This window comes from Pseudopodoces humilis, chromosome 2 (assembly GCF_049639895.1).
Source record: "Pseudopodoces humilis isolate 2021_Gansu_Grassland_sample_001 chromosome 2, ASM4963989v1, whole genome shotgun sequence".
Classification (NCBI taxonomy): domain Eukaryota; kingdom Metazoa; phylum Chordata; class Aves; order Passeriformes; family Paridae; genus Pseudopodoces; species Pseudopodoces humilis.
In genome coordinates this window covers 114497415-114520103 of record NC_142201.1, presented here as the reverse complement: position 1 = coordinate 114520103, position 22689 = coordinate 114497415, and the positions used below count along the sequence as shown (strand labels likewise).

General features: G+C 46.2%; 3 protein-coding genes across 9 annotated transcripts in view; 1 reads left to right on the top strand and 2 right to left on the bottom strand.

Annotated features, from left to right (window-relative positions):
- The first annotated feature begins 131 nt into the window (after window positions 1–131).
- On the top strand, window positions 132–7838 carry LOC106628244 (uncharacterized). 3 transcript variants are annotated; one of them, XM_088051558.1, is made up of 4 exons: window positions 132–250; window positions 902–1038; window positions 1116–1161; window positions 7103–7838. In XM_088051558.1, exon 4 carries the CDS (start codon window positions 7170–7172, stop codon window positions 7521–7523), a length of 354 nt encoding a protein of 117 aa, XP_087907684.1. In that variant the 5' UTR covers window positions 132–250; window positions 902–1038; window positions 1116–1161; window positions 7103–7169; the 3' UTR covers window positions 7524–7838. The 3 variants fall into 3 exon arrangements, 2 of the variants coding, with proteins under 2 accessions (XP_087907684.1, XP_087907685.1); XR_015771880.1 differs by lacking the exon at window positions 7103–7838 and having other exon boundaries at window positions 189–250; window positions 873–1038; window positions 1116–5768; XM_088051559.1 differs by lacking the exon at window positions 902–1038 and having other exon boundaries at window positions 190–250.
- A 5217-nt stretch (window positions 7839–13055) lies between these two features.
- LOC102108516 (dicarboxylate carrier UCP2) lies at window positions 13056–16063 on the bottom strand. Of its 3 annotated transcripts, XR_015771844.1 has the most exons (8): window positions 16001–16063; window positions 15564–15720; window positions 15215–15425; window positions 14829–15026; window positions 14569–14670; window positions 14307–14487; window positions 13484–14163; window positions 13056–13400 (listed from the first exon to the last, which is right to left on the bottom strand). XR_015771844.1 is itself a non-coding variant. In XM_014253618.2 (7 exons), the coding sequence occupies exons 2-7, from the start codon at window positions 15687–15689 to the stop codon at window positions 14058–14060; spliced, it is 924 nt and encodes a 307-aa protein (XP_014109093.1). In that variant the 5' UTR covers window positions 15690–15720; window positions 16001–16063; the 3' UTR covers window positions 13056–14057. The 3 variants fall into 3 exon arrangements, 2 of the variants coding, with proteins under 2 accessions (XP_014109093.1, XP_014109094.1); XM_014253618.2 differs by having other exon boundaries at window positions 13056–14163; XM_014253619.2 differs by having other exon boundaries at window positions 13056–14163; window positions 15564–15702; window positions 16001–16062.
- Window positions 16064–17451: 1388 nt separating this feature from the next.
- C2CD3 (C2 domain containing 3 centriole elongation regulator) overlaps window positions 17452–22689 on the bottom strand; it is a 36953-nt gene continuing 31715 nt past the window's right edge. The window contains exon 32 of one of the 3 annotated variants that reach the window (XM_005524167.3): window positions 17452–18143. In XM_005524167.3, the coding sequence (XP_005524224.2) occupies window positions 18009–18143 (135 nt within the window). In that variant the 3' untranslated portion in view covers window positions 17452–18008. Of the gene's footprint in view, window positions 18144–22237; window positions 22427–22689 lie in introns of those variants that run through there. The other 2 variants (XM_014253540.2, XM_014253541.2) reach the window with 2 other exon arrangements.

Genomic DNA, 22689 nt, shown 5'->3' with positions numbered 1-22689 from the left:
CGATGAGAGGACCCCGCTCCCACCCCTCGCGCAGCAGCACCTGTCACTCACCCTAAGCCCCGGCCACCCACCCCTCACGCGAACCTTGCCCCGGCACCGCCCCCCGTGCGTCATCATTTACGTCACGCGACCACGCCCCTCCGGCGATATAAAACGGCGTCGCTGGTGCTGTTTGGGCCCTTATAGCAGTAGAAAGTAGGGGCGGAGGTGTTTACAGCGTTCAGAGGAGGACAACGCCGGAAGAAAAAGGGTAGGGACCACATCCAGGGGGGGCAGCGCAGCACAAAGAAGGGGTTGCTAAGCGGGTGGGCTCGAGGGTGTCACAGGCTGAGGAACAGAGAGGAGTAAAGGCTGTAGGACTAGAGAGCACACAGTGAAAATAAGGGGTACAGCTTAGGATATAAGATAGAGGTGCACCAGCTCTCACCTCCCCCCTAGCGCTTACCTTAAACACCCCACGAGTAACTAAGAGGCAGATGGATATCTTGAACAGCAAAGCAGGTGCTCGAGGGTGACACACACGGCAGGGGCCAGAAACAGGAAAATAGAGGCTGAGAGCTGAGGAATAAACAGGGGGACTTGACAATGGCACAGAGAGGCTGAGGGAGGGCTAGAGACAAACAGTGAAAATAAGGGGTACAGGTTGGGATATAAGGTAGAGTACAGGTGTACCAGACCCCTAACCCAAACCCTAAATAGGAGCCCTAACAGCACCCCTGTTTCCCTGAGAGCAGCTGCAGGCAGGAACCCTAAAGCAGCAGAGTGCCAGAACCCCTGAGAGATGCAGGCAGTACCCCTCATGCTAGGGCCAGCCAGGAAACAATAATGGGGGGACAGATCCACAGGGTTGGGGATAACTGCAGCTTTCCCAGCCCACCCTGGGCTCTCTGTCCCTCTGCAGCCAGGGATTGCTCCCACTCCTCCTTGAGGCCTCGTTTGGTAAGGCCCGGCCACCGCGAAGAGTTCGGCTCTGCAAGCATAAGTCTACCAGCAGGGCTGAAGCGTTTGGCCCAAGGACCCAGGCAGTCTCAGGAGACAGTGAGTAGAAGAGTTGTCGAGTTTTGACCAATGTGCCACGGAGCTCACACAATGATGTTTGGTTTTCTTTCTTGTAGCTGACCAAGAGACAACATCCTGGTGACGGCAGGCACTCACTGGACGGTGAGGCGGCCTTCCCTCATGCCCCATGTGGATTCTCACCCCCGGGCATCTGAGAGCTAAGTCAAAGGCTGCAACCCACAGAGGGGATGAGAGCGGGGTGCTGGGTCTGGGACTCATGGCCAGGGATTTTTGAGTCAGCTTTGGAGATGGGGCAGTCCCAGCTGTGGCCCCTTAGGCCACGTCAAGGGAATGTTGCATTACTGGGAACGGTGAGAAGCATGACACAGACTCTCTTGTGAGTTGAATAGGAGAGTGAGGTTTTTTACCTCAGATCTTCTTTTATAGACTGACATGCAAAAGTACAGAAAGGTAAAATTCTTATTGGTCAGTGAACTAACACATTACTATCATTGGTTAGTGGGGTACACTACTGTTTGACTTTCTTTTGTAAGAAAACAAGAAACTGACAGCACCTGCAAGGCTGTCTTCTGTCTTTAAGGATTGTTTTAATTCTTCTTTATGATTTCTCAGGCCACTTTCTCAGGCAAGACTGAGAAAGTTATGCAGCCTGCTTTTCCACAGGCACTGTGCTCCTTGCTTTTGCTCATATTTAGCATCCATAAGGGAAAACCCTTACTTTGGCTCACAATGCTGAGGTGCACAGGGCAGAACAGGCCCGGGGTGTGCTGTGTCACTTGTCTACCATGCCTTCTGTGTTTTGTACATCTTGTGTTGTGTGTGCCTCGCCTTAGCTCTTCCAGGGGCTTACAGGAAACCATGGTGTCACTCTTGGCATCTCTGATCTCTGCGTTCCTCGGCCCAGTGCTGAGGCCATGGAAGCTTTGGCTCAGGAGCTCAGAGGGGCCTTGGAATCACATCTCTCTTTAGATGCATCCAATCAGATGTCTTTTAAGGTCTTGTTCTGAGCTGTATCGATAGTCGTGCACCACAAGGATCCATTGTTGCGGATTAGTACAAATGCAAGGATAGGTGGAGGATTGTGGCCATAAGATTCTCGGGCATCCATCTTGGTGGTTCTTGGACTAAGTTGTTCTGTTAGCATCTTCTTCCTCCCAGGTTCTGCAAGCCTTGTGGGCTCGCCGTCTTTCTCACCTGGGTCATCTGGTTCAGCATTCTCTCGGTCCTTGTGGCCATTCTTCTGGCCGAGAGTTTTGTCTCCCTGTTGTGTCCCTGTGTCTATTGTCTTGTGTGTCATGGGTGTCTGGGTGTATTTGGCACAGAGCTGCTCTGCCCTGCTGCCTAGTCTGGGTGTAGGTGTAAAAGGACAAGTCCCAGGCACCTGTAATTTGAAATTTGGAATGTAGGGTGTAGTTGGAGTGTGGATGGTATTCCTAGATTGACACAAGATGTCTGGAGCTGTGAAATTATCCTGCAGCACTTTGACTTCTGTCTTAGCTTGCTTTCAGATGTGGGCAGAATGAATCCATGGCAGGGCAGAGCGCCTCATCCAGGTGAGGGGGTTCCCCTGAGATTGTCAGTCACTATTTGTGACTGCTGCTCATCGCTGGTTTTGTTTTGGGTTTTTTTCCCCAGTTTTTGTTTGTTTTGGTGTGGGTTTTTTGTTTTTTTTTTTCTTTTGCCTCATACATGTTCTTATTCTCTGTGGTGCTCCCCATGCCAGTGTTTCCCACTAGATTCTTGTGTCCTCTTCCCTGTCACTGTTCTTTTAATCTCTTTCTGTCTTGCTGCCCATCCCAGGATTTTTGTTTGGTTGTTTTGGTTTTCCCCTGGGGTTTTTTTGGGGTTTCTTTTTGGGTTTCTTTTTTGCCTCACTCATGTTCTTTCTTTATTTCTGGTGGCCATATCATGCTCCCAGTTCCACTGTTTCCCCCTGAATCCTCATGTCCTGTTCCCTGTCCTTGTTCGGTTTTGCTCCTCTGTTGTGCTGCTCGTCCTTTTTTCTTTTTTTTTTCCAATTTCATCCTGCACCCCATTCTTCCTGTGTCCTCTCTTTCTGCCTCTGGCCTGTGACTGGGGGTTCTGGGGAGGAATTTCTGGGACCTGCCCCCCTTTCTTGTTGCAGCAGAGCTCCTTTTTGTGGGGATCTACACCTGGAAAGGGTTCCAATAAAGCAAGGTGCTGCTGTTCAGGGCAGTTTAAGTTGTTCTGTGCCTTCTTTGGGGGTGAGGAGCAAAGGCTGAGGGGGATGGGGTGGACACTGAGGGGCTCTGATGTCACTTGGGGCACGCCAAGGTCCCTGGGAGAGCACACGCTGCACTGGAGGAGCAAGGTGAGTGGGGAATGGGGAGGGCTCGTGCTGGGTACCCTTCCTCAGAGGGACCCTGAGCTGCCAGGAAATTCACAGGGAGGGCTGGGTGCAGAATACAAAAAGCTGTGAAGTTTTTTGTTTTTATTGGTATTGGCAAAGAGTGGGTATTTATTTCTAAATCCCTTTGTAAGGAAAACCTCTCTGTCACCTCTGTTGTATACAGGAATGAAGGGAGCTCTGACTGGAGATGGGTAGTAGTTTTGAAAATAATGCCATAAAGTTTTGTTCTGGAGTGTCTTTATGATGCTTGTATCCCTAATTGTTTGTTCTGTTTATGCTGGGTATTAAGTTCAGCACCTTTGAGACAAATTCCCAGAGTGAAGAAGAGGGAAAAAGCAGCATGCAGTTTGTTTTCAAAAACAACATTCACTGCCCCACATCCTTCTCCAAACTCTGTTGTCTGCAGCACAGACAGCAGGACAGAGCTCTCCCTTACTTTTAGTTAGTTTTTTAGCTCGCTGTAGCAAAAACATTTCCCAGATTCAGACAAACACCAGGAGCTCATGCCTATGGTCCACCGAGGCCGAGGGACTGATAAAAGACATGCTACCCCACAGCAAAAACTTTCTAGATTTATCATATCTTTGAACAGCAAAAAGTTTTATTGTTTAATATTATCTTTTTTTATCCTTGTGACTACTTTGCATGTTAAATAAATGTTTTTATTCCACTTTTCTCAAAAAAATCATTTCCCAAACCAGTTAAGAAAGAACCTGCTTAATGTTTACTTTCTAAAAAGACCCCATCTAAAAATTTTCTCCCAAATTTACCCTAAACCAAAACAAATACATTACTTGGTGCCCAATGTGGGGTTCAAAACAGTAAAAAAACCCTCTACCGATTACATTCTATTGGTACTTACTGTGTGTTGGTATAAAGGACTCAGTAACTGTGTTACTTAAGTTCAAGAAGAGCAAAAAAAAACCACACTTAGACTCTTTTTACTAATAATTATCACATCATAATCAAAAATAAACCCTATATAAAACCCAACACAACAAAATTACTAAAAGAAAATAAACCAACTAACTAAACTCAAAACTATTCAATGAACCTTAAACACTGCTTTTTTTTAGTAACCAAATCTCTACCTACTAATTAATAAACAATAATCAATACTCTATAAAAATAACTAAAAGAAACCTGATTAACAATAAAAAAAATTAAATACTAAACAATAAAAAAATCACTACCAAAACAAACTACCTATAGAAATCCATCATATAAATATTTATATCCCAAAAATAAAACTAATAGAAACCACCAAAACAATAAACAGGTACATCCAACTACAAAAATAATAAATAAATACATGAAAAATAAACATCAATTAACCACACAAAACCAAATTATTCTTAACCTAATAAACTCATAATACCTCAAATGATCAAAATAAAAATACCAGTTATAAGTAAACACAAAACCAAAAAATAAATTTAACCATAAACAATATTTCTCATGTTATCCATAATTATAACATATACTACAATTAAACCCTTATAAGAAACACAAAAATCCAAATAGAAATATAAACAAACTGAACAAATTGACTACATTACCCCAAACACACCAAAATAAAGACTACATACAGTAATAAAAACTCACTAAATAAATAACAGCCTTATCAACAACTGAACTAAAAAACATAATATTCAATAAATATCCATATCCCCTACCATGCACCAAGTACAAATTAAAAAATACAATAAACTATTAAAAACACCTTAAAAACATAAAATAAAAAAATCTTTCAAAAATTAAGAACATCTAACAAAATCCACCTAATTAATTAAAACCCAAAACTCCACCAACCAAACCCTACCCAATCTCAACCCTGACATACCATAAACAAAAACAAAATCCCTGTAACAAATATAAAAAATGTATTAAAAAAACAATTAAAATTAATTCTACTTCAAATAGAAACAACCCATTCATAAAATTATCTTTACTCAAAAACCAAATTACACATAATAAATAATACAAAAAATAATATATAACTCAAAAAATATAATAATTAAATAAAAAACATATATAAACATCACTATTTACTAAATATCACTACCCTTATCTATATATATGTATATAAAATTAAAATATATAAATTTTAATAATAAACTAACCATATAAAAATAAAAAAATATTCTAAAATAACTTTTTAATACTTCTATCACAAATCATCTATGCTAGTTAATCTAAATATTAAATTCTCCACCTTTAAAACTAATTTCCAAAACAAACAGAAAACCCCACACAAAAACAACACTCACTCCCTCACATCCTTCTCCAAACTATATTAATCTACAATAACTAACAACAAAACAAAACTCTCCCTTAATTTGAATTAATTTTTAACAAACTAAAACAAAAAAAATCCCCAAACTAGGCATTTTTTTCCTTTTATAAATATATATATACTTCTAAAAGATAATAAAATAATAATATATATGTTCTTGTAATATGCTTTAATCTATATTACACAGAATACAAGAATATATATAAAATAGAAGATATAAGTAAAAACTATAAGTTTTAAAAAATTATTTAAATATAGTTTAAAATAAAGGCTTGTTTTTTATTTGGGTAGAGGCAGGGCTTTTAGATAAAATTTACAATAAATTGTAAATTTAAATATGTTAAATTTATTATTTTAAATTTATTATATTTATTTTTATATTTTTATTTATATATTTAAAAATTATTATTTTTTGTAAATTAAATTTACAGTTTAAATAAAATTTACAATATACATATATATTAAATATGTAAAGATACATATATATATACACACAAAGAAATAAATATACATGTTATAAATAGGTACAAATAGATTTATATTTAATATATAATATGAATAATATATGTATAGTTGTTAATAGAAATATATTTTCATATATGTTGCGTGTTACACCTATTTCAATATAGTATATAAATGGGAATATAAATTTGATAAAAACAGAAATTAAAAAATATTTCATTAACCATTTAAGGTGAAGGGGCTTTCTGTTTTTTATTTGGTTAGAGACAGAACTTTTAAATGAATAACATAGAAATGAAAATATACGAATCTGTAATAAAGATATAAATATAGGGAGATTATATATATACACACATATATAAAAGAAATAAATAAAAGTAATATAAATATATACAAATAGGTTAATATTCAATATGAAAAATATATGTATAGATGTTAATGTATTTTAATAGTGTGTGTTATATATGTGTATGAACATACAATATAAATATAAATATGATAAAAATAGATATTAAAAATATTTAAATAAAGGGTTTTTTTGTTTTTTATTTGGTTAGAGGCAGGGCTTTTAAATAATATAGAAATGAAAATATACAAATCTATAACAAAGATATAAATATAGGGAGATATATATATAGACATAAAAAATAAATAAATACAAGTAACAAATATATACAAGTAGATTAATATTCAATATGAAAAATATATGTATAGATGTTAATATATTTTAATATATATAATGCGTTATAAAGGTGTATAAATATAGAATAGAAATATTATAAAAATAGATATTAAAAATATTTTTTATAAGTGGCTTTTTGTTATTTATTTATTTGGTTAGAGGCAGGGCTTGTTAAATTTCGGTCGGGGGTTTTTTGGAGCGTTCCTTGTAGAGGATTTTTTGGATGGGGGTTGCACACGTTGTTTTTTGCCTCGCTTCTCTGCACGTGCAGGGGCGCCCGCCGAGCCGAGCCGAGCCCCCACCGCAGGAACCGGGTCAGGCTTATTGTCACACTGAAGATGGCGGCAGGCCGGCAGGACCCCGGCAGAGGCGTGGGCTCCAATGCCTGCCGCCGCAGGCGCGGCCGCCGCCCAGCTACGGAGCCGCTGAGCCCCGCCGCCCTCGTCCTCGCGCCGGGAAAGGCGGCGGAAAATCATGAGGAGAGCGCGGAGTCGGTCGGCGTCCGCCGGTTTTCCGTTCAGGCAGCCGACTTCGACAGACGCATTGTGAGCAGCGGGGGCCTTAACGGTGCCACAACAAAGATGGCCGCTCGGCCGGAAGTGGCTTCAGCCACGACAAAGACGGCGGCGAGAAAGGGCAAAAGCCACGTGACGCCGCACACAAGATGGCTACTCGGCCGCGGTTTTGCTTGACCTTCTAAAGATGGCGGCGGAAAAAAAAAAAAAAAAAAAGGCGGGAAAATGCAAGGACCCCGAGCGGTGCGTCTACTCGGCTGCCTGACAAACACCCCGACGCTGACACCACTCCGGCGCGATTTTCCACGGCTTTTCCAGCCGTGCGGACACGGGCTGTGGGCTCAGCACTCAGCAGAGTGACCTCCTCCAAGGAGCCCTTCTGCACTTCCAGCAATTGCGAAATTTAGGACCAGTGTCTCTGCCTGTGCATACTGAAAAACGATGTTCACTCGCTTAATAAATTATAAAAGGTTTAATATAATCAAAAAGACAATTAGGAGACAAAGATAATAAAGCAAAGGGTTAAAACGGCCGGGTGCTCTGGCGCGCTGCCAGGAACACACCTCATATCTTTGGAACACTCCTTTTACCCCATTCTGCTGTGAGGTTTTAATGCATATTCATACTTTTCCAAGAAGTATTTTGCATGGCTACACCCTGTATCCACCTTTTTTTAGAGCATGTGTCTTAAAGATTTTATTTTTCTTTATCACATTTTTTATTTGGGTTGGGGTTCCTTGTTCTGCAAGCAGTCAGTGTTGATAGCAGCCTGGGCCCCATCATTTGTTTCCTGGAGGTTATCTTGCTTTGCACAGACAGGACATTGCCCTAATGTCCAAAATTCTTCCTGATCTATGCCTAAAACTTGCTAGCAGGAGAAAAAGACATAGCAAAAGCATATAACATATAGCATTCATCTTAATACTTGCGTAAGCCAATATCACAATATGGATTTATAACAATACCTTAAAGAAAGTTACTGTGCAACCTATAATTTCATGTTCAGAATGGTCCCTTTCACCCAAGGCAGCAATTACCCTGGTCTTCTACCTCCTCCCACAGGACACTCAGTGCAACTCATGTTTTTATGAAACCTGAAAGAAGCAGGACCAGCAGCTCCCCAACAGTCAGATTTCAAAGTGGAGAGCTAAATCCCAGAAGAGCATACTTCAGTCTGTGAAAAACGAGGTTCACATATTTTTGTATAGAATTTTAAAGTTTAATAAAAATACAATTAAGAGATAAAAATAAAGTATACAGATATGGCTGGGTGTCTCTGCATTCAGCCATGAGAGCACACCTTACTAACAAAGGATTGTCCCTTAAAAACAGAATCCTACTACATATCCATAAATTCTCATACATATTCATACATTCTTCTTAAGTTTTTGATGCTCCTTTGTTTAGTTTTTACCTTGCCCCCTTCCCAATAGATCAATCTTCTTGGTGCCACAGGGTTTTCCACCCTCTGATAAGGATGCAATAAATCCTTCTCTTGGAGATCTTGGAGGACAAGATAATTTTAAGAATGCAGGGGGGGTTCTCTGACTATCTTTTCAGTCTCTGGGTTATATAAACAAAAAGTAGTTTGTGCTTTAAAATCATGTTATTGCCTAACATATATGTGTATTATACCACTATTTCTAAATTTCATCAATAACAAAAATAAAAAAAATATATTAGTGCAACAAAGTTTTCTAACCTTATACATTACATTCATTATAATATTTGCGAAAAGCTAGTAACATAATGTGCGCTTGTTATAAATCTGTATTGTGATATTGGCTTTTGCAAGTATTAGGATGAATATTATATGTTAAATACTTTTTGGCTATGTATGTAATTTTTTCTTGCTAACAAGTTTCAAGCTTAAAGCAATCTCCTAGTACAAAGCAAGGAAACCCCAGAGGGCAAAGACAGTAGAGCCCAAGCTGTTATCAGCAGCCAGGACCAGGCTGGTGGCAGCAGCGGAAGGACGGATGTGGAGCCCAGCTGTCACCAGGGCAGGATGAGGGGCCCAGACTGTTATCAACACTGACCATTTGCAGAAGAAAGGAAACCAAACTCCAAATAATGATGGTCAGCAAAAATAATTATCATCAGCAAAAAATAAAAACTATACAGAACATGTTCTAAATAGGCGGAACCAGGGAGGGGACATGCTAAATACTTCCTGAAAAGTTTGAATATGCATTAAACCCTCACAGCAGGAGGGGATAAAAAGAGTGTTCCCAAGATACCAGGTGTGTTCCTGGCAACGCTCCAGGGCACCCGACCATTTTAACCCTTTGCTTTATTTCCTTTTCTCCTAATTGTCTTTTTGTTTATATTAAACTTTTTATAATTTATTAAGTGAATCTCGTTTTTCACACACTTATAACAAGTCCCTGGGAGGATGCTGGGATATTTCAGCAAACTAAAAGCAACCCACTTCCCTCTTCAAAAGAGAAATCTTTTAATCTAATCCATCCCAGGAAAAGTGGCTCTTCTCGCTTCCCTGGAAAACCTGTTCCAGCCCCAGTCTGTACCAAGGTGAGCACAAGTCCAGAGAGCTCACAACCCTCACCTGGCCTGCTGCGCTTGGAGCGAGATCCAGCTGCAAAAGGAATTCCAGAAACAGCCTCCAAACCTGTTCTATCATCACACCTTTAAAATGGCTGCAAGGATAAGAGCTGGGGAAGCAGGGTAGTTGTGAGGGGAAAGCTGGAGAAGCTGAAGAACAGGCATTTTCTTGTTTAGATTCTTCAGTGCTGGGAACTTGGAAAACACATGGGGTTGGATGCATCAAGGACATAATGCCCGTGGTTTGGTTGTTTTCCTTTGCTTGTGAGCTTTGGCTTCACCCCCTCTCCAGAGGAGGAGAAAATTCCTCCAGGGTATGGGGGAGTCTGGTCCTACTCCAGGGATGTGTCCAGTAAAGCAGGGGAATTGTTAGAGTAACTGTGTTTTTATTACACACAAAAATCAAACCCAACAAACACTGGACTATATTGAGCTGCAACAGAAAGTGTTCACAGCAGGCAGAGGCAAGAGGTGCAGACAGGACCAAGAATTTCACTTGTTCTTTCTGCTTACATGTATTTTAATTCTGCTTTGCTTCACAGCTGCAATTCTGCCAAAGTAATCTCCATTTTCAGAAGCCTGTGTCACATGTAGCCGAGGCTGGAAATCCTCACTTAGGATTTCCATGTCACATCTAGATTTGCCAGGAAGCACATGCATACACATATGCCCATTTTTGTGGCAGTATTGCCCCACCTGCAGCTGTGGCAGCTTCCCTCCTTCCTTCAGCCTTGCCCTGACTTCTGAGCCATCACATGACCCAAAACTTGGTCTGCATGCACACCCACTACTAGTATGGACATGGTCATGTTCCATCTTTGGCCAAACAAACCCCAGGATGTTTTTGCTTTCCTGACAGACCTGGCATATTTCATTTACATTTATCAAAGCAACAGACACACTGTGTGGCTCTGGGGTCAGATCCCTTTTGGCACAAAAACCCGAGAGAAGATTGGAGGGAAGAATCCAACAGCAAATGGAAGTCCCAGATATGCAAGGAAGGGCTGCTTTTTGGAGGTTTCTTTTGGCTTTCGGGGCACAAGAAAGGCCTTTAGACCATTTGCATCCATGTCAAAAGCCCACACTGAGGACTTGGTTTTAAAGATGGTGCACTTAATGTTACAGACGTAGAATTACTTTGGGATTTGGCATTTCCTGCACCCACATGCATTAAAAGAATTAAAATCAGAGTCCTGAAGTCCAGTTATTCCAAGTCTATCTTGGTAGTGTCACTTGACATACCAAAATCCACAGCAATACTTAAAAAAAAAAAAGCAACTTTCCCTACCCCCCACTTTCAATTTTACAATTTAGGGGTTCTCTTAAGAACAGGTTAAAGAAAAGAAGAAGAAAAGCCCAAGACCTACTAGCAGCTAGGGTACCAACCACTCATTTTCCATAGATTTTCATTACCTGATGGCTTTTCTAAGAAAATAAATTCATACATGTAAAAACCCATCCAGTAGGCTGGTGTTTCTAAGCCCACACCTTGCAGGTAAAGGATTAGAGGAGGAGTGACACAGAGGGATCCAAGAGCTCCCAAGAGAGGTTCAAGCTGACCATCTTTGGGCAGGATTACTTGAAACTAAACTGCTCTGCAGCTGCTGCAAGCCTGGAGTTTGCAAAAACAAAATGAGCTTCCCCTCCTGCTTCATTTTCTGCCTTCTCTGCTCAAGGGAGAATCACATCATGCAAATGATAATAGGCAGGAAAGACCTGTCCAGTGCCCCCAGGATGGCTGGCACCAGGGTTCATTCCCTCCTCTGGCTGATGGAACTTAAAGCCAGGTGTTCTGGGATTTAAGGAGCAAAACCCAGCTCTGCCACCTGTTGTCCCACTCCCTCCCACATTTGCACAGCAGGAATATTGCTGGGTTCTGGTTTATGCCCCAAAGCAGCAGCCCTGGGAGTACTGCTGGAACCCGGAACACCCTCCCCTTCTCAGACACCAACCTGACTAGTCAGCCTCACACTCCTCTCCAAGGTCAGAAAAACTACAAACCACTAAAACATGGGTATTTTATAGCAAACAGGACCCATTGCAGAGGTCAAATGTCCCACACTACATTCCTGAGAATTCCCAAGGCTTTTTGACATGAAAGTAAAACTTCCACACATAAAGGACCATTTTACCTTGTAACAATATCCTCCACAAAACTGCCCGCATAAAAGCCCAGGAATTTGTAACTTCCTCAGTAACACATTCCACATCAAGTATCAGGTCCCTTGTTCCAAGAGCCACAGCAGAACCTCTGGCCATGTTCCCAGTGGGACATGAACACCATTTCCTCCTGATCCTGAGAGCTCCAAGGAAAAATCACTGTTAAGGTGGCACAGAAGATGCCGCTTTTCTGACATTCCCACAACCATGGCGCAGCAGGTTGCTGTGGGAGCAGGAATTATTTGTGCAGTTCAGAAGCTGCACATCCCTAAAGCATTCCCTTAGGAGCGTGGAGCTTCCCGTGTGCATTTTGTAGTCCAACTTGTCATTTAAGCATACTTCAAGGCAGTTTAAATTGGAATGAGCTGACTTGGTGCTAGCACATCATTAGGTATGGGACATAAGGAGGCTCACCAGACAACATTCACTGCAGACTCTCCATTCTCAGCACTCCAGCTGCAGTATTCTCATTTCTCACGGACTCTCAGTTCTGTTTCCAGCACTCCCATGAGGAAACTGATGGCCGTGTCCAGATGCAAATCCCCAAGGTATCATTGATCCCAATCACTGCTCCTCTTCCCGTCCCCCACTTTACCCCATTTATAGCCACGGCCCCACTCAGGACACAAAAGGAGGTTCCCAGGTGCCTCTTGAGACCCAAATAATTCCAGGTGGGTCAGGAAATAAATATAAATAAACTCATCCCTTTTGGAGTAACAAACTGTCTTTGTCCCCATTCTTCCTCTGTCTCCTGTTCCTGTTACCTGAGGCAACACACAGACCAGGTGGGGTCAGAGGGAAAATGTCAAGTCCAAAACCAAACAGGACTTGTTTTTCCATTGTTTCCATCAGGACTGTTCAGTTTTTCCCACTGACCCCCAGCCATAGCCACAGGAACAGTTTCTCTCTGTGACCCACGGGGGTGGACACAGGGACACTCATTTCGCTTCTTCCCGGAAAATGGAGCTCAGCCCATCCCACAAAATCTTTTAATCGCAGCTGGGAACGCGGCACAAGCTTTATTCCATGAAACATGATCCCAGAGAGCCTCAAGTCCCGGGATAAACTCGTCCCACACAGCAGTCGGGTCCCATGTGTCAGTGCTGAAAGGCCACACACAAAGGTCCCTCTGTGGATCCATCCCTCCCCTCTGGCTGCTCACCTGCAGGCACCACTCGCTCCTTCCAGCCATCACTGGAGTAAAAACCGCCTTGGGAATTTGCTTCTTATAACAGTAATCAATTTTCTGATGGGAGTCTTTGAAATAGAACTAGTGTCTGCAACAAATGGGGATGCTACAGGTGGAGAGGCAATCTTGTTCCTGCAAGTTACCTGTGGGAAGAAAACAATTACCAGCTTTTATGCTGGAAAAGCAGGAAAAGGGAATTCTGCATCCTCTCCTGCATAGGATGTACCTTTTCACTCTCCTATAAAGGGACCATTTGAGGCTTTAGAATGATTGACGTGGGTCAAGGATCTGCTGCCTGAGCAGGGCAAAAGGTGGAGCTGCTATTCGTGATTGTGACAGACCTGGATAATTAGAGATCACTGGGAAATTGTTCAGTGCACCAAAAATGATAGAGAATGTCAGCTTGACTGGTGTCACATGTAGAGCTGGGACAATGACCCTAACACCCCAAAAATGTAAAGAAACCCTGAGCCACGCTGTGATCAGACCCCATAGGGGCGGTTTAATGGAAGCGCCAGTAAGGAATAACAGGAATTCTCTGGCCCTCAGCTTGGTCCTGCCTGCCTACACCACTGCCCTTGGGAAGTTCTTCCCAGGTGGAAAGCCAACAAACATTTTTTCCTTCATCCTTTAAAACTCTTCTCTGAAAACCTCCATTCTGCCATGCTCAAACAGCATCCTTTCCTCCTTCTGTCTCTCTGGTCCCTCCCCGAGCGTGCGGCTTCGCTGCTCCCCGGCGCTTTGGCAATTAATATAATTGATGCTGATCCTCGCTGGGCTGGCGAGAGGCGCCGAGGGGCTCAGGCCAGGGCCGGCCGTGCCAGCGCCATGGCACGCTGCAGCTGCTCGTACGACACAAACATCACCACGTTCCAGGAGCCCAGCCGCAGGAAGGACGGGACGAAGCTGTGTGGGTAAGAGCAGTGCTGAAGGGGACGTGTCAGGGACATCCCCATCCCCAAAGTCCCGCACGTGGGTTGGGATATTTGGGGCTCTGTGCCACACATCCGTGCAGTCATCGCAGAGGGTTTTGCAGGTGCTCAGCTCACCCCTTGTAGAGGCCGGCGGGGCCATCCTGCATAAGCAGGGCCAGGAGGCAGCTCAGGGCATTGCGGTACTGCCCGGGGCTGGCGTTCATGTACCGTGTCTTCACCACGTCCACCGGTGATGCCACCACTGTGGCACAGAACCCGGCCCCAAAGGCGGCCACAAAGTGGCACGGGACATTGTCTAAAGGTGGGGAAGAGACGGGGGTTGGATGTTGCAGGGACAGGGATGGCACCTGGCCATGCCCCCCTGCGCCATCCTCACCTGTCATGAGCTGTGCCCGCAGCAGCGCGTCCTTGAGGAGGTCATAGGTGACGAGCTCCCCGCAGTTGATGATGGCATTGCGAGCGATGTTGGGCAGCGTCCCTGGGCAGGAGGGTGGTGGCGTTGGGAATGCTGCTCACAGCCCCGCCTGGAGCACCCTGGGCAGGTGCCCCAGCCCTGCTGTCCCCATCCTTCTTCCCTTCCTCATCACCGTTTCCATTTCTATTCCCACCCCATCCCCTTCCCAGGCCCACTCCTACCTCTCCAGAGCCCGCGGATCCCCTCCTCCCTGGCGATGGTGCAATAGGCGTCCACGGTGCCACTGTACCGGCGGGCACTGTCTGACAGGGCCCCACTGGCCTGGAACCGGACCTTGACCACGTCGGTGGGCTGGGCACAGGCCACAGCCACAGCCCCCGTGGTGCAGCCAGCCAGGAGCCTCGCAGCCATGCCTGTGTCTGGAGAGGGCAGGAGTTGGGACTGCCGGCCCTGCAGGGTCCCCCAGCCCTCCAGGGACCCCAGGGTGAGTGGCCTCACAGGGTCATCTCAGGGGGCTGTGCCTCCCCCAGGGTGAGTTTCTCCGAGGGAGAGGGCCATGCAGCAGGAAGGGGGTGCGCAGGGAAGTCCGGACTGCCTGGACACTCACTCTCAGCACCCTTGGGGGTGTAGAGCTGCTTCACAGAGTCGTACAGGCCGATGCGGATGGAGGCGAAGCTCATCTGGCGCTGCAGCCCTGCTGCGAGCCCGCTGTAGAGGCTGCGGGCTCCCTCCGTCCTCACCATGGTGCTCAGCGTCCCCAAAACACCCCGGTACTCCACAGAGCCCGTGGTCCAGGGGATCCTCACCTCGCCCTGGATCTATGGGGTGTCAAATGTATCACCCCCCCTTCTGTTCCTCCCCAAGCGCCACCAGCTCTGTGGCAGAGCGTGGAGAGTCCCTCGTGTCACCAGGTGCTCCCTTTGCCCACAGGGTTTTGGGGACCCGGCGGATCGTACCTGCAGCCGCACTTTGGCGGTGTCCAGGGGAAAGGTGCACAGGTCAGCGATGCAGCCGGCCATCCCTGCGCTGATGAACTTCATGGCGGCCGTCGGGGGCACCTCAGGCGCCTTCAGACCCACCATGGCGGCAGAGGGGCTGGAAGGAGAGGAGGGGCTTGTGGGGGAACCAGGAGGGTGAATCAGGACAGGGCTTCTCGTGGGTGTCCCATTCGGAGATGGTGCCGTGGCAGCTCTTGATGGCTTTGGTCCCAAAAACCGTATCCTGCCCTGTCTCCTCCCTTTTATCCCAGAGAAGCTGAGGCACAGGACTTGCTAAGCATGGGATCACCAATGCCTACCCTTCCCTATCCCACCCCAGCCATAACAGGGGTTGCTGGGTGAGATCATCTCCCCCAGAGTGACCTGCCCAGAGCCATGTCCCTCCGTGGCCTCACCGTAGGGACCTCGGCACAGCGTTCCAGCTCCTGCCTTGCACAGGCAGTGCCCTGAGAGCCGTCTCCCTGGCCCCAACCTTATATAGCACCCAGGAGGACATTCCAGCAGCCAGGGATCGGGTGACAGGAAAACAGTGTTCCCCCGGTGGCATTTCAGTTGATGGGACTGGGTCACCTGGCACCTGTGATGAGGTGGCTGTTTCAGCCCTCTGTCCCCCTCACGGGGCCTAGGCATAAGGAGGGGGGTCCTGCCCAGACCCCCTGCAGTGGACTGGGGAGGAATGCTGGTTTTTACCCTAAAACTGCTCTGGGAAGGACGAGATGCAGAAAACTTTCATCCCAAGTTTTTACAAGTGTTTCGGAGGCAGTGCAGCATTGAGCTCTTTGTGCAGGGCAGGTTGGATCCCTTTGCCCCACACAGACCACGAGCCACAATCCATCCTAGGCTCCTAGCAGGATTGCCTCTGTATGGTGGAATGTGTTTCCCAAGCTCAGAGGCCAGGTGAGCACCTTGGAGTGAAATCCATCAAACCCATGATGCCCTTCAGAGCGTGGCCAGGCACTGGATCTGAGGCTGCAGAGAGGGCCCAGGTTCAGGACACGAGGCTGGAGGCCAAGGTGGTGTGAAGAAATGCCCCCTTTCCTCCATTTTTAAGAAACTCTGCATGTTCAACCCTTGGTGCTCGTTAGCCCCACATGCAGAAAGGTCCCTCAGGATGTGCTGTGAGCCTCCGCTCGCACCTGAGCTCACCTTGCACAAGAGGGACTGCGAGTGGTCCTGACACCCTGAAGCCATCCCTTGGGTCCAGACAAAAGCTGCCTGGCACCAACACCCCTCTCCAGCTGGCTCCTGCCTTGTTTTCTTGCCCGGCTGACCTAAACCTGAAAGGAAGAAGCTGTTTACCTCATACCCAAGATGTAGCTCAGGGTCACTGCTGTGACCTCCTCTGTGACAGTGATGCCAGCTGGGCTGGCATCCTGCCTGAGCTTTTTTTAGGGGTGCCACTAGGAGAAAGCAGCCTGCACATCACTCCTGTCCTTCCAGGGGACACTGGGTGCCTTTGCCTCACATCCTGACCCAGCAAGGGCAGGAAAAGCGGCCACAATCACAGGGCAAGTTGTGTCAGCAGTGAATTACATATTCGGGGAATACGGAATTATCCTTGAGAAAAATACTGCAGAAGTGGGAGAAAAAAGGGATGCTGATCATTTGGTTGCTTAAATCCTGAATTCCACACATGGTTTGAAAAGCAGCTCAGATTGGAAGCGACTCATCCCACATGGGGCTGTGCTGCACGTTGATACTCAAGTCCTTGGCAAAGCAGCGATCTTTCCACGTGCTCCTGGCCACCCCAGCTTCCAGCAGCATTTCTCTGATTTGGAAGCTCACATGGGAGAGACTCCTGTTGAGGAAAGTTTCCTGCCCTGGCATAGGGACACTTTGCATGGGCTGACAAGAAACCAGGAGAATTTTATTGAAACAAACACTGGAGAGAGCAATACAAAAATAATTGAGCTCTGTTGGCATCAAAATCTGTTTGTCTGGTGTACAAAAATAATTTAAATATAAATATAAAAGTCCCATCTTTCTAGTCACCCTCTTTTGTACACCCATCAGATTTTACAGTGCCCTGGGCCTGTGTTCACACAAGCACTTTGGGCACCTGTGGAAACAGAGAATTGTGTTGCCCACCAACTATTTTTGAAGGGGCCATTTCACAGGAATAAAACCTAAAACCAGACTACTTGGAGAGCAGACAACAAGCCATAGGTTACCCACAGGGGTGTGTCTCATGGGGACCTGCCCCTACAAGAAGCAGCTCCCTGGGGGTGACCACAGGCTTTAAGCCCTTCTCAATAGGGGACTTCAATTAACTAACCAATTAGGCAAACTAAAAACAGCCTGAAAGCTGTGGCTTCCACCTCCCCTTTACTGGAGGGCTCAGCCTCTGCCAATGCATCTGGCCACGGCTTAGGAAGCTCTGCTGTGGATGGTCTTGGGCCAGCACTATTCCTTCTTGGAGAGCTGAGCAGAGAAGATCCTGGCGATTCTTTTGGCTTCCTCTTCCGAGAGCTCGGGGCTGGGCCTGGGCCGATTTGCTCTTCGGTAGGGGATTCCTCCGGGCACCGCTGCACTCCTGCTCTGGGGAGAGAAGGGACCAGGGAGTGAGAGCTCTGCCCTGAGCTTGGTTTCATGTCATGGCAAACCACGGTGCTGTGCAGAGGGTGACAAGTGGGATACCCAGAAAAAAACACCCCAACGAGAGAAAGAGAACAATCTGAACCCTGGAATGGGGCTCTGGTGTGTGACCTCTGAACTTGTAAGCATCCACCCTCAGCCAAAGGAATGACAGTGGTGTAGTCACTGGGACCTGTCTGCATTTTGGCTTTCAATTATTATTTTACTTTAAAATTCGCAGAACCCTGAAGACCAAATCTCCTCACAGGGGAGAGGCAATATTCTGTTACAACAAATCTTAAGCCTGATGACAGGACAAGGCAGGGAATGGGTTTAAACCAAAAGAGGAGAGATTCAGATTAGATGTTGGGAAGAAATTCTTCCCACTATGAGAGTGGAGAGGCCCTGGCACATGTTGCTCAGAGAAGCTGTGGCTGCCCCTGGATCCCTGGAAGTGCCCAAGGCCAGGTTGGATATGGTTTAGAGCAATCTGGCCCAGTGGAAGCCATGGCAGGGGGTGGGGCTGGATAAGTTTAAGGTCCCTCCCAGCCCAAACCATCACTGTGATTCCATGATAAATGGGATGGGCCAAGTTCAGCTACCTTCAGGGACCCCAAAGTAGCACCCATGAGAGGAAAAGCCCTGCTTTAAACAGTGTCATCTCCTCACTGCTTTGCCAGCAGCCTCCTAGCAGCCTGGCTTTGTCCCTGATATGCCAGCAGCACTAAAAGATGAGTAATTTCAGCGTACAAAGAAACACATTTCTCCCCAAATAGTTTAGAGCTGAGCTGTGCCAGTGAAGCACTGAGAAAGAGATCCTGCTCCGAAACCTTTACAGGAGGAAGCTGTGGGGCCAGGAAAGTCTTTTGGAAAACTGATCTGCCAGTGTGGCCTTTCACCTACATCACTGGGCTGCTTCTCCAAGCCTTGGGAAAGGTCTCCTGAGGTGCCCAGCTCCCTCTGAGAGAAACAGCGTCAGGGACCCTGTTTTGGTGCACTCTCACCATTTGGAGAGGGAAATGGCTTTTTTAGGAATAAGTTAGTCCTTGTGTTTGTGCATTACAGGCTCAGGTGACAGCCTGCAGGTAAAATACTTTAAAACACTTCCCATTTTTATCTCATTGAAATAACAAATATGGACAATTAGGAGAATCTTTGCTTTACTCTTCTTTCTTCTTAACAATTCTCCATGATGAATTTCCTAAGTCAAAAGGTAAGGAGCCAAGAGAGATTAAATGCAGACCTGGTCACAGTAGAAGCTTAAAAACCAGCAAAGAGAGCTGCTCACTGGGCAAAGCACCTCCCTTGGACAGGGCTGTCCAGAGACCAGGACAGGAGCTCATTCTTCCCATGCTGTTTTCTGCCCATCTGTCCAAGGAACAGCCAAAAAGTCAGGAGTGGCTGGAGAGGGGCAGTGATCAGGCTCTGTGCTGATCCCTGAGCTCTGCACAGCATCTGAAAGCGTCTCTCCAGGAAATTCCCCCAATCTGCCAATTAACTATTTCAAAGGTGCATGAAACTGCATTTCCTGCCTCCCACAGCTCCCCTTTCCCATGTGCCATGTGTCCTGCACAGACAGGGATGGAGAGCCAGCACCTCCCATTTTCAATGTAAGGAACAGAATCACAGAATGGTTTGGGTGGGAAAGAACCTTAGAGCTCATCCAGAGCCACCCCTGCCATGGACAGGGACACCTCCCACTGTCCCAGGCTGCTCCAAGCCCCGTCCAACCCAGCCTTGGGCACTTCCAGGGATCCAGGGGCAGCCACAGCTTCTCTGGGCACCCTGTGCCAGGGCCTCCCCACCCTCACAGTCAATAATTCCTTCCTAACATCTAATACCCTTAAAATGCTCTGTACTCCAAAGCCACAACACAAGAGCAGGTGCCTGATGCTATTTGATGTCACCGAGGCAAAACAGAGCAGTCTGTTTACTCCCAAAGTCAGGAAACCAGGTGTGCTTGGAAAACACACCACTGGCAGGTTGTTTCAGAGATGAGCACCTAAAATACACCTCCTCCCATTTTCCTACCATTGCCCAGTGTGCAGGATGAAGTGGTGTTAAGACATATGTATCTATCCTAATGACCTTCCTGAAAATGAACTGCCAGCTGTGGGAAAGGTTTAACACCTTGGCTGCTATTTTACATGTACAGGTGTGACTCAAAATGAGTGAGGTTTAAAAACACCATTAACACTCCCAGCTCACACAGATGACCAGAATCATAGAATCATGGAATTATTGAGGTTGGAGAACACACGTAAGATCATGGAGCCCAACTGTTCCCTCAGCACCGCCAAGGCTACCACTATCCCATGTGCCCAACTGCCACATCAACACAGCTTTAAATCCCTCCAGGAATCACCACTGCCCTGGGCAGCTGTGCCAGTGCTGGACTACCTTTTTGGGGGAAGACATTGTTCCTCTCCTGGCACAGCTTGAAGGCATTTTGTCTTGTCCCTTGTTCCCTGGGAGCAGAGCCTGACCCCCCTGGCTGTCCCCTCCTGTCAGGGAGCTGTGCAGAGCCAGAAGGGTCCCCTGAGCCTCCTTTTCTCCAGGCTGAGCCCCTTTCCCAGCTCCCTCAGCTGCTCCTGGTGCTCCAGACCCTTCCCCAGCTCCCTTGCTCTTTTTTGGACATCAAACCTTCCCCTTTGATCCATCTCACAGGCAGGTTCTGACTGCCAGTTTTATCCTCCTGCATAGTTTCCAGAGCACACATCTGAAATGTGTGTTTACACCATTCCTCACCCCAGGAACAGGCTCAGCTCAGTGCCCATCCCAGCTTTCTCCCTCTGTGTCTCTCAGACTCCAAGTGTCTGGTGCTCAGCCAGGAAGCACACATGTTCCATGGGGAAGATGCAAGAGGAAAGGGGACTCGTGCACCGAGGATCACGCTTCACTCTCCTTTTTATAGGAATGGCAGTGACACTGAAACCAGCTGAGGATTATTCAGTGTCTGTGTGCCAGAGGATTCATGAGCATGTTACAGGGCATGGTGGGGGGCATGGCCTCTTCCAAGGTCAAAGAAGTCCGGTCCTAGAGGCAGAGAATGTTTCAGTGCTGTGGCTCAGCAAGTTTGCCAGCAGTTTTGTTTGTGCACAGGATGGAGGGCAAACAGATCCATATTAACAGGCTACAACCTACCCTGGCAGTGGCCTTGCACCTACTTCTGCTTTCCAGGCAGGAAACCAAGAAGATCCAGCAGATCAAGAAAAAACACAACCAAGAAAGGATGTTTTGGCTGTTGCTGCCATTGACATTTTTGGAACATATAAAGCTTGTTAATTGTGAATCTGCCCAAGGCTGTGTTATTTCTAATTCACACTGAAGGTAAGTCTGCATACACAAATATGAATTATTCTGAGTAAAACTGGTTTCCATGTAAGTTTCTTATCCTTTTGGAATATTCCTAGAGGTGAGGGGAAAAAAAATACCATGGTATTTGGAGAGGGACTTTAGCCAAGGTCCTGGAGTGCCAGGACAAGGGGGAATGGCTTCCTACTGCCAGAGGGCAGGGTTAGATGGGATATTGGGAACAAATTCTTCCCTGTGAGAGTGGTGAGGCCCTGGCACAGGTAGGCCAGAGAAGCTGTGGCTGCCCCTACATTCCTGGAAGTGTCCAAGGCTGGGCTGGACAGGGCTTGGAGCACCCTGGGATGGTGGAAGGTGTCCCTGTCCATGGCAGGGGGTGGAAAAAGAGGATCTTTGAGGTTCTTTACTACCCAAACCATTCTGGGATTCTGGCATTTTATGGAAAATTTTATTAATGCTCTGATTTTTCAAACCTATCCTCTAGTCCCCGCTCAGAGCAGGTGAGCAGTGTGGAGGACAAGAGCTGGGAAGCACCTCAAGAATGGGAAGCGTTAGTTTTATGTAATGGAGAAAAGAAGTAATAAACAGGTTTTGTGAGGCTCTACAAAACTCTGATCCCTGGAAGGTGGTCACAGCATCCACACTGAGCCTGAGCTGCTGCAGCACCTCCTCAGCAGGGGCTGAGACAACATTTTTGTCTCAAATGGCATCAGCTCCTTTGCTGTGCCCAGCTCCACACCTCACCACTGCTTTGTCATTCCAGGAAGGAAGATGGGGAAAGCAGGGAGTCAGTCAGACAAGCCAGGGAGAGGTGGCAGGAGCACCAGGAAGGCCAGGAGAGACGTTTGCCAGCTGCCAAGTGAGTGAGGGTGCTGGTGATGTCCAGAGGACAGCTCGGATTTCAGCCTTGCTGTCAATGCTTGGTGTCTGCTGACCTGTGCAGAACCAAAGCAAGTCCAGATTTAGAAGCTGATGCTCCAAAGGCCAATTAAAAAACCAAAACTATGGGGAAGCATTTTTTTCTGAACTCTGTGTATTGGTAGCGGTGAAAAACTGGATCTCCAGAGTGAGTATGATGCACAAGGCACAACTGAATCCTGTCTCAGCACATCCTACAAGTGTTGCAGCAAAAGATTAGTGCCAGCTAATCCTCAAATTAAGTGCTTTAAAATCAAAATATCCAAATATTTTAACATTT